Genomic DNA, 12166 nt, shown 5'->3' with positions numbered 1-12166 from the left:
TTTTAATTCTTTTTGCAATAATCAATGTCAGAATCCCCTTAGTTACCTCGAGATTGTGGTCAATTAATTGAGAAATTCTTTGTTCCTTGAGTTCGACCCGTGCTACAACTACTGTACTTTTTGGGAGAAACAGTCAATTATTTGGTTATAATTTAGATGATAAATTCCGCCGACCACGTTTATATTTTAATAATTTTAATTTGGATTAAAGGAGGAGATGCATTTGCATACTAATAAAGTAGTCATTGTATTTATATTCCAATAACTTGCAATAAGCCAACACAATTCATAACTATAAATAACAATGACATAAAGAATATGAATTCATTTTGTAGTGAATACAGAACATCAAGTAAAAGTCTTTGAAAATTGAATTATATCATCCCACATATATTGCATTGTTTTGCTACTCTTATAGAAGTCCATTTTGAGATATTGTGATCAAACTCCTTAGCTAAATATAGCTTTCATGATTGGACGTGGTTTGCACTTGGCTACCAATCGTCGAGCTTTGGGCATAGTGATCCCTTCACCTTCACTCATATCAACCAATGAAGAGCCCTCTCTTTCCCACTCAAAGCATTGAATCATCGTCGCCAAAGTCAAGGTAGCCATCCGTTGGGCTATTCCTATTCCAGGACAGGCTCTCCTTCCCAATCCAAATGGTAAAAATTTATATGAGTCAGTTCCAATAGGATTTGTATGTCTTTCAGGCTTAAATTTTGTGGCATTCTCCCATAATTTGGGATCTCTATGAATAGCCCAAGCATTAATCAATACCATTGTGTCACGTGGTACATCGTAGGCTCCAATTTTACAATCTTCGGAAGCGCAATGGGGAACAAGCAAAGGAGCTGCAGGGGTCAATCGAAGTGTTTCGGAAATTATTCCTTGTATATAGTTCAAACTTGGCAAATCGGCTTCAGTTATTAGTCGCTCTTGTCCAATGGCACTGTCTATCTCAACTTTTGCTTTCTCCAATACATTAGGATTATTTAGTAGATGAGAGAGTGCCCATTCTAAGGTTACGGCTGTTGTGTCAATCCCAGCTATAAATATGATCTATCAATTCAATACTCACGTTAAGAAATATGACATTACATGATACAATGTCATACACAAATTAATGGATGAGAGAAAAGAAAAATGTCATAAAAAGGTTGAATTGCATTTTCAAAAGGAAAAACGTGATGTTTTCAAGCTTTTGAATTTTCAAAAAGTGTTATCAGTCGATGACTGTGAATAAAAGTCATTAAATAGGAATGACTAATTTTACTTACAAGGCATGTTTTTATTTACAAAAATAGATTAAAGTTAAAGAAATAAAAGCACAAAGCGAAAACATGTCTCTTCTCCTTTTTTTTTTTTTTAAGAAAATTATTTGGATGTATCTTAAACTGCACTGTTAGGAATACGATAAAAAATCCATACCAGTTAGATAAGGGGATGATCGCGAGTATACAAGTAAAGACAACTATATAGTTATTATCATTTATATACCCATTGGTATGAGCTATTGTGGGTGAATCCAAAAAGTAAAGTCATGAAGGTGTATGCCCAAAGTGGATAATATCGTATCATTGTGGATATCAATTGTCCCTAACTTAGCCATGTCGGTAGAATCTTCGTGTGCCCTACAAAGATGTAGTATAGCCTTGAAAGTAGGTCATAGTGTAATCCATGGTTGAACTCTATCAGATAGGCAGTGTGTTCTAGTGAAGATGAGTTACTCTAGATAAGAGTTATTAAATGAATGGATGCCTATTTGAAGGGAGGATTGTAGGGAATGCGACAAAAGTCCCACATCACTTACATAATGGGTTGATCATAAATATATATAAGTAATGACAACTATCTCCATTGTATGAGACCTTTTGGGATGAACCCAAAAGCAAAGTTACGAGAATTATACCCAAATTGCACAATATCATATAATTATAGAGATAATTCAAGGGTTGATATCCCTGACATGCACAAATCTTTTCGTAGCCTTATTAGTTATCATTACCCAACCAATGTTTGTCATGTGACAAAATTTAAAGAAAAATAAATATATATTTTTAAAGATTTTTTACCATGTAATTAAAAACTACTCTTTTCAAACCTTTCTTTCATTTTTTTTCTTCATTAAAAAAATTTGTGTGTTTTATCCGTCATTAAGAAAACATTAATGAAAATAGTCCTACTTTGACATATGATTTTTTTTTAGAGCTAGTTGCATAAATAGAATTCAAGCCCAAAATAATAAAATATGTAGTATAAAGATAAAATAATTGCATATATAGATCAAAAAATGATAAAATACTAAAATTTTTAACCCATGCCTAGCCACCATTTTGCTCGCTTCTTCCCATTTTTCTCAAATTAAAAACTATCGTTGATAGTAGCTATCAGTGATAGCCAATGATAGCTGCTATCAACTGCTAACGATAGTTGCTATTAGCGATAGCTTTCAATTTGAGAAAAATTAATGCAATCTTGAAATATTAGCTTTTAATTTGCTATCAATTATCAGTAGCTATCATTGATTCACTTTCATCAATTGGAATCAATCTTGAAATATCAATACTTAAAGCTATCAGTGGCTATTAATGATAGATTTATAAATAATGATCAACTTTGAAAGAAGACCAACAACTTTGATTACCACATTAGCTATCACTAATAATCTTTTATCATGATCATCACTGATAGCAGCTATCAATCGCTATCACTGATAGACTTTCATCAATTAGAATCAACCTTGAAATATTAACACTTAAGGCTATCAATGAGAGACTTCTATAACCAGTTATCACCTTTGAAAGAAACTCGATATATAGATATCACCTAAGTTTTATCACCGATATCACAAACATCATTCATATTGTGATTATCAGTGATAGCTTCTTTCACTGATAAGATATTATCAATGATCTCACTGATATCATGCTATCAGTGATAGTTCTCTATCACCGATAACGTGCTATCGAGTAGCTTATATCACCGATAATATGCTATCGGGTAGCTTCTATCACTGGTAACATGCTATCAGTAGTAGTTTCTATCAATCATAGCTACTAGACACCTTTCGCCAATTTCTTATCTTTCCCAAACATTTATAAGTCCCTTTGCTTTTCGATGATAGCTTCTATCACTAATAAACATGCTATTAGTGATAACTACTAGGCATTCCACTTATATTTTAGTTCGAGATTCAACTTTATTAATTAAATTCACTAAGTTGGCTATCAATGATAGATTTTTATAAGCGGCTATTAACTATGAAAATATAAGAGACAGTTGCAAATATAGACATTAGGCCCAAAGTATTAGCAGATATAACATAATGTAAAAAAAAATTGCAAATATAGTGAAATTTAAATAGTCAATCAGTGATAGACCATATTATTGGTAGAAGTCTATCAGTGATAGATCATATCACTGGTAAGAGGTTATCAACTATAGAAGTCTATCGCTGATAGACTTGGGAGTCTATCAACGATAGAGGTTTATTACTGATAGACTTGTCTATATTTGTAATTTTTTTAAATGATGTTATATACTTGGTTATTATTCCTAAAAATGCTACCAATTGCAATTATCCAAAATATAATCAAAGATTAAGTTATCAATGATAGAAAATATTATTGGCATTTACTATTTATATTTATTATTGTTATAAAAATCAAACTTGATGATTGACTTGTTGGTGTTAAGTCACTTATGAATTGAGTACTTTCATGTATTGGGTACCAAACTCAGCCTTATAATTCTTGTGAAAAAAAGGGGAAGAAGAAAAAATTCAAATAAAAGAAAGAAAAAATTTTAAAATAAGAGAAAGAGAAGAATAAAAAATAGAAGAAAGGAAAGCAAATTAAATAGAAAAAAAAAAAGAAGTAAAAACTGGATAAATGAAAGAAAAATTAAAAAAGAAAAAGAAAGAAAAAAAGCAAAAAATCGGAGAAAGAAAAGAAAATAATATAATAAAAAAAGAAAACAGAATAAACAAAAATTGGAGAAAGGAAAGAAAGTAAAAAAAAAAAAAAATGAATAGTAAAAAACAGAAGAAAGAAAATAAATAAAGAAAAGAATAAGCAAAAATCGAATAAAGAAAAGAAAATTAAAAAGAAGGAAATAAAAGGAAGGAAATAAAAGAAAATAAAAAATAAAGGAAAGAGAAAGAAAGGAAAAAAGGAGGAAATGAAAGAAAATAAAAAAAAAATGCAAAAATGGGATAAAAAAATTTTTAAAAAAAGGAAGATGAAAAATTGAGAAACAAAAGAAAATGAAAAAATGAAAAATGGAGGGAATAAGCAAAAATAGAAAAAAAAAAATGTGTACAACAAGATCAGACAAGAAGGGGGTGAAATAAGAAATTAAAAAATAAAAAAATTTACTAATCAACTCATCCATGTTTACAAATATATTAAAGATCTAATATATTTTTAAATTTTTTCTCTTATTCTCCTATGTATTACAAATATCTTTTTTTATTACTTGCCATTTCAAATTTTCAACCAAGAAAAAAAGACAATAAAAGCGTATATGTATAAATATATATAATGAGTTTGATGTGACTTTCATATGTTTTCTTTGCAGGTAATTAATTAGGTGTTGCACAGAAAAAGAATCATTTAAAAACAACAAATTTTTACTAGGTAATTGTATGGACGGGTTTTCTCGGTTTCTGGATAACAAACACTTCGATACCTTTAGAATGTCTAAAGTTAAGTCAAGCAAGGTAAAGGGAAGGGAGATAAGAGAGTGACGAAAATAGAGAGATACATACCTGTATTAGGCCTTTGATAATCTGGTCACTATAATTCTCAGGCTCAGTTTTCTGCAAATGAAGTAAACGATGAATCATAGCATTCCCTTCACCTTTCTCATTTCTTACCCCATCAACTAAGTCTTGGAGAAGTTCATCCATTGTCTTTCCAAGCTTTTTGATCTTCTTCTCCAAGCCACACGGATCAATCCAATTCCATATTGGTATGAAGTCTCCTGGATTTGTTGCCCCACCAACCTCCATAATCTTTGTCACCACCTCTCTAAATTCCCTCGAATTTCCCTTATCCTCTTCACAAGGCTTCTTCCCACCCACCATTCTTATAATAGCATTGTACATCAGATCTAAAAACATACTTTCTGGCTCTACTAGTGCGAATTCTTCCAACGAACTCCCACGTAATCGAACCATCAACCCTTTAACTTCGTCTTCTCGAATTCCCGAGAATAGATTTAGTCGATTCGTCGAGAAAAGCTCGAGGGCGCTAATTCGACGAAGGTTTCGCCAGTGTTCACCATAAGGGGCAACAACCATGGTGGTATGGTTGTATGCCAAGTGCTTTCCAGTGCCCAACAAGGGTCGATTTGCGAGAATGATATCGTTCTTTGTAAGACATTCTTGGACAACAGAAGGGGATGATACAACTACGACGAGTCGTGAACCGAATCGGAGAGAGAAGACATCTCCATACTTTTTGGAGAGATTGTGAAGGATTCTATGGATAGGATGTTTGACAAGATGGAGATGACCAATAATGGGAAGAGAGAAAAGTGGTGTTGGGGGAAGGTTTTGGCGATGAAGTTGAAGAAAAAATCTCAAGGCAAGGAGAGAGAATAGAGAGAGGGAAATGAAAAGGAAGAGAATATCCATAATGGTTTGCCGTTTTGGCTTTGGCTTCTCCTTCTTCATGGTGATGTTTATATAAAGACAACGCTAAAGAGACCCACATTTCGAGTATTGAATGTGAATGCAGACTTTTGGGAGCAACCAAGTTTGATTTGATTTACCACTAACTTGAGAGTAAAGGTATCTAATATGAGATATAATCGAGTTCGCTATTTCCCCATTTTTATAGGTTTGCCATTGACATTTTCACTATTATATATATTATAAAAAAAAATCCATGAAATATAACAATAAGCAACAAAAATGTTATTGATGTGTATATGGTATAAATAATAACAATTAAACTTTTTTAAGAATAGGATAAAATACCTATTTACTAATTTAATTTCTTTAATTATTTTTTTAAAATTACATTAACATCAACATTTTTCAATATTTTCAGATACATTTTAGTAAAATTGAGAACTCGATATTTTAATTTCGTTGATATTGACATTTTAGAACTTGTTCAATGTTAAATTAAGTTTATGTTTTAAAAATTTATGCTATAAAATATCTATTTAAAAAGAAAAAGAATTTGTGACGTTATAAATACTAGATGACATAATAGGTCCAATGGAGGATGAAACAAAGATAATTTTCTAGAAAAAAAAAAATATATATATATATCTTTTAGGAAAGACAAGGATGGTGCAACCAATCAAAAAATGGTTGAAATAATGGAGGATATACTAAAATATCTTTAAGGATGGTGCAACTAATGGAAAGACAAGAAGTATTCATTAGTCACAGATTTCAAGAATGGCCTATTTTGTTTTGGAAAGTACCGATGACTTTTCAGCGATGAAGACTTTCTTTTTTCCTTTTTTTTTTTTTCCTCTTTTGAAAGGGATTGAAAAGTTTATAAGGCTGCAGAATAGTACGAGGAAGAAAATTCCTCAGGTACGTACTTTAATGGCTAAATTACAAAATTTCGTATGATAATGTGTTATAATTTAGTATCTATAATTTTAAAAGTTTAAATTTAAATTTAGTTTTTATGGTTTGAGAAAAAGTTACAAATAATCTTTATGGCTTGATAAATCTAGTACGTACTTAAACACCTTGGAGAACCACATCCCAAAAGCTAATTATTGAAGTAGGGGAGTCAAGCCACTTAAGTAGTATATTGGTCATCTCATTCTAATTAATGTAAAATAAAGGTAACCTATACTATCTTGGTCCCTAACAAAATCTTTATAAATAATCCCTACGGTAAAGATTATTTATAAAGATTTTATCAAACAACAAGGACTAAATTTAATTATAAATTATAAGGACTAAATTTTAATTTTGTCTCAATTATGGAGGTTAAGTTTATAATTAAACCTTCCGAGATATTTTGGAGGATTAAATGTACCGTTCAAAAAAGGGAAAAAATGTAATATATGGTTAAAATATCAAGTACGGATAAAAACAAGGGGTTTTTTTCAAATATTTAAAAATATTTATATTTTGTAGAAAAAAGTTTCTAAAAATACAAATATTTTTGAAACATTTTTATTATAAATGTATAAATATTTTTTTAGATTTTTCTATTTATAAGAATTTGACCAACTTTGAGAATAAAAAATTTGTTCAATAAATTTTAAAATTAGTTTAAGAAAATACTTAAACTACTTCCGTGGGTATTTAACTAATTTTCTTCGAAAAATGCTTGCATGTCGTATCATATTATATATTATCATACTATCTTAATAAGTTCACTATTTGTAGAAAGAGATAAGAGAACTGCGTGAATCGATCTCTAGTTTACTTAGTTTCCTAATATCCTTCTTTGGAGATTATTGATAGAGTTATTGGAATTTCATGTGGGATAGAAATTGGAGAAGTAATGATTCAAGTGCTAACGACACACTATCGGAAACACTCCTAATATCCTTTTCTGGGTACTTTATTCTGGAAATACTATTGAATGCGGCACATTTTATATTTAGTATAAACGATGTGATCCTGAATCGTTCATGTGGAGACATGCGAGTATGGGCGTCCTATGTAAAAAGTTTCTATAAGACCGGACCAAGAAATAAGTCACTCTTATTTATAACGTTGTTTACTGTATAAGATTGACTATTTCAAAGCGATGGCCTAGGTAATTTGACCTTAATTCTGAGCTAACTATGAACTTCTATTTATTCAGAATTATCCTTAGATTTGGATGGGTAAGGGTTGGCCCAATAGCACTGGCTCAATAAACTCCCAATTTCAAGGGTAAGACTAGGTAAATAGCTGGGGACATAGAATGCAAGATGGAATTCACTCTTACCCATTTTTAGGGATAGTATAGAGGTTGTTCCTTTAAGTGCCAACTCCAGTCCTTGAACATAGGGCTCCACCATCTCATTGGCTCGATAGGGACTCGGTTTGATGATTAGATCACAAACCAATTGTTCATTAGAGTACCAATGTGACGTAAAGAGCAAGATGTAATCTCAAGGGTAAAATAACTTTTGACCCAGCCATTATTAGGAACATCCTATGAAGGGTTGACTTAATGATTATGGCTATATCAAGTGGATATAAATATATCTATAGTGAATGGAGTGCAACTACTAGGCCTTAGTGGAGTGACCCGATAGTTAATGAATGCTGATTATTTCGGTTTAAAGAGTTTAGTCGATTAATCTTGATTGTTGGAGCCCATGATCTGTAGGTCCATTAGGTTCCCCTACTAGCTCACAAATGGATTAAACCTTAGAATACAGTGATAAGAAAATTTGAAACGTTCAAACTCAAATCAAAGGAATTGTTAATTATATGTGATGTAATTAAACGTTTAACTATTGAACTAAACAAAAAGTAGGATAGTTGAAAAATATTTAAATGTGATTTAAATATTAATTACATGAATGGGGATTCATGTATTAGGAATTGATGGTTTGATAATATGATATTTGATACCAATTTTTTTATTAATTAAATAGTTTAATTAGTATTTAAAATTAATTTTATTAAAATTAATTATTAGAATTTCAATAACTGAAAGTGAGGATTCTAATAATTAATTTTATATATGAAAGTGAGGATTCTAAGCCAAAATCAATTGAAAAATATTGACGTATGTGAGAGTTTCTGAACGTAACTTAGATGGCCAAACAGGACGCAAACAATCAGCAGAAATAAAACGAAAGCAGTAAAGAACAATAAGATATATAGTGGTTCGACCAGTTTGGTCTACATCCACTTTGAGAACCAACTTGAATTAATTTATTAATGAGCAATAACCAAGCAGAACTGATCCCCCATCATTTTCCTGAAAGTCAACCAAGAAATCCCGATTTGGAGTCATGTGAAACGTGCACCCTGAATCCATGATCCAAGCATTCTGAATGACCCTACTGGACACCATCAAAACCTCTGCTGAATCATACCCATCAGAAATATTTGCTATACTAGAATCCCCTGTATGCTTGCTACTTGATGCTTCCTTGCTCTTATTCAAAGGGTAATTTTTTCTAAAGTATCCTTCTTTATGACATAGGAAACACTTTTTGCTTTTTCCCTTTGATTTCGACCTGGATCTCGACTCTTTTCCTTTTCTATTCTTTTTCTCATTTTTGCCTCTGGTCATGAGTAACTCTCCATCTTTGCATTCCTTTTTAATCTCGAGATTTCTCGTTCTCAAGGCATCCAACACTATATCCATGGACAATGAATCCCGTAATTTTAAGTATCCACTGATACCGAGAGATCCGCACACAACGTTGCCTCTGTCTAATGAGAACAACCCGCTGCAAAACAGCCCAAAACAGTGTGCTACCCGCCTCTGACCGGCGAACCATGCGTAGACCCGCGCCTCTCTCTCACTGCCGCCGGAACCAGCCTCCACGGCGAAACCAAACCGCTGCCTATGCCACAAACTGATCTGCAAAGCAGCTGCTACGATCGGCGACCTTGCGTGGACACCCACGCTGAACCCGCGGACATATGCCCACCGATCGATCATGATCGACTTCCACCGGTTGCCACTTTTTTTTCAGTCTCGGCAACTACCCAATTTTTGCCTCAGACACTTGCAGCTTACGATTTTCCCAGGCGGCTCCCTTTTGTTTTCAGTTCAGCAGCTGCCCTGCTCTCCCAAAGAGAGTTACACAAAAATACTGCCCTATTTTTTAAGAAGAAGAGATAATTGCAAAAATGCCACTGCTCAATAATTACGATAATGCCATTGAACTTTTAAATTTCCAAAAACCCAATAAAAAACTTGTTATTTTCTACCACGTAGAAAAGATTGGCTTCAGTCGAAATAAGCAATTAAAGTAAAAAAAAAAAAAAAAAAAAACTCTGTTAAAATGTCAAGTTTTCGGACCAATAATTCGAACACTAGAGGGTGTAAAACCCGTGGGATAAAAATGGGTATTTGTGACAAAAAACAATGAAAATAAGGAGGTCACAAGATATAAAGCAAGACTAGTTGCACAAGGTTTTTCACAAAGACCTCGTATTGATTATGAGGAGAAATATTCTCAAGTGGTGGATATAACTACACTGAGATATTTAATTGGTCTGACCGTGTATGAAAGTCTTGACATGTACCTTATGGATGTGTTGTTAACTACCGATACACTCCACTATAGCTCAATAGTTGCACTCTCTACACTATAGATATATTTGTGTTCAATTGATTTAACCATAATCAGTAAGTCGATCTTTCCACTACTGGAAAAAAAAGGCCTATGATAGCTTAAAAAAATGCTATAATAGGTCTTTTATAGCATTTTCAGCAAAGTCATAACAACCCAAGCTATTAAAAATATGTAGCTTTTTATTGTGTTTTTAAAATGCTAAAAAAAATTCGACCTATTATTCTATTTAGTAACATGCTATAAAATATTTGACTTTTTATAGCATTTTATAAACAACAGTTGATCTTTGCAACATTTAAGATAACATTTTAAAAAAAGCTATAAAAATATTTGTATAGCCAAAATTTGAGGTTATTGTTTGTTTATTATAACATTTATTTACAATATAACTATTTCTTTAATGAAAGCTTTAATGAGCCTTGAATGTTAAAAAAATTTGGTCCATAGCTTTTATAATTTTTTATAGCCCTTTAGGAACCTTTTATAGTTTCTCAATTATGTTGATGATACTATTATTGTGTGTCATACCTTGCTACACATTAAAAATGAAAAAAAAAATTATAATCTACATAATCAAAATGTTCATATCTAAATAAGCATTCATATAAGATTCATATTATCAAGAAAAAAGAGATATATATTAATTAGTATCATACATTTGACAATGAACAAAACATAAACTTTATAAATTACAAAATATTTATATAAAAATTCCAATCAATCCAAATTAGTTGCATTTGTCGTCTAGATATCACATGCATTGATAGTTCTTTAACAGCCTACAAAAAGTCATTATGTAATAAAAGATTAAGTAAAATTATTGAAACAAATAATGAAAATAATATATAGATATACGGACAAATTCAAACTTTATACTTCCAATTTCATCTTGGATGTGTGTCTTAGGATGGTAGAAGAAAATAAAGATGGAAGAAACAAAAAACTTATTGATATCTATACACAAAATTCGTAAAGTAACTTCCAACCAATTTCAAGTACACAATATCTATCTAAGCAAATCATATAGTCACAAAGATAACTCTCCTAAACTTTTTCACCCTCAACAACATGGTAGATTCCTTGAAGTTATTTTAACCAAATATACATTCTATAATCAAGAGATCACAAAAGTGTCACAAAGTTAAGATTTTACTTTCCATTATCTCAATAGTAAAAAGATGATAAAACAAAATCAATGACACCATTCTAGCTCTAATATTCACACCTAAACATCCTTCAATTTAAAATTACCAGACAACTAAATTGAACTACTTTTGTACAACTAGTGAAAGCTAATATCTATGCAATGAAAAAAGAAATATGAAACCAAGCATGAAAGATGAAAATCAAACGTTTAATTGCATTCTAGAAACCAGCTTTACATATATACTAAACCATAAAGGAAAATGTATATTAAACCACCATTTTACTCGAGAAAACTCTATACAGTCAATATCCTCAAAGAGGTATAAAGAAATGCATACCAATTAGAAGCAAAGTGTAGGATACAAATTAGTTATTGAGGAAAAGAAAAGGTGAACCAAGTAAATTGAACATTTGAAATAAACCTTACAAGCTACTTGTAATCTACTCATTTATTACATCATCTCACGATGACTAAACTGCCGAAAATGACAGACTGAAAATCCCACGCACATTAAACATTCAAAGAGAAAGTATAGAATAAATGCTTCTTGATGCTTACTTTAAGTATAAAATTAAATCAAGAAAAAAATTAAAAGATCATCATCATCCACATTCAATATCAATAACAAACTTTCAATTTGAGTTAATCATAGGAAAATTTTAACATGTACTCTGCTAAAATGACTAAGTTCAACATGGTTAAGAAACATATAAAGTAAAAAGTTAAATGTTACCCACCTCACAGTATTCCTCCAAAAGCCAAGGAAACCCATAACCA

General features: G+C 31.3%; 1 protein-coding gene across 1 annotated transcript; it reads right to left on the bottom strand.

The window, feature by feature from the left end:
* Positions 1–223: 223 nt before the first annotated feature.
* LOC120087733 (cytochrome P450 81Q32-like) lies at positions 224–5694 on the bottom strand. Its single transcript, XM_039044616.2, has 2 exons — positions 4772–5694; positions 224–1062 (listed from the first exon to the last, which is right to left on the bottom strand). Exons 1-2 carry the CDS (start codon positions 5678–5680, stop codon positions 451–453), a joined length of 1521 nt encoding a protein of 506 aa, XP_038900544.2. The 5' UTR covers positions 5681–5694; the 3' UTR covers positions 224–450.
* Between the last annotated feature and the right edge of the window lie 6472 nt (positions 5695–12166).

The sequence above is a fragment of the Benincasa hispida genome, chromosome 10 (genome assembly GCF_027475165.1).
Source record: "Benincasa hispida cultivar pf3 chromosome 10, pf3_genome.v1.1, whole genome shotgun sequence".
NCBI classification, from domain to species: Eukaryota; Viridiplantae; Streptophyta; class Magnoliopsida; order Cucurbitales; family Cucurbitaceae; genus Benincasa; species Benincasa hispida.
The sequence above is the reverse complement of the archived record's forward strand: the minus strand, read 5'-3'. Positions and strand labels throughout refer to the sequence as shown.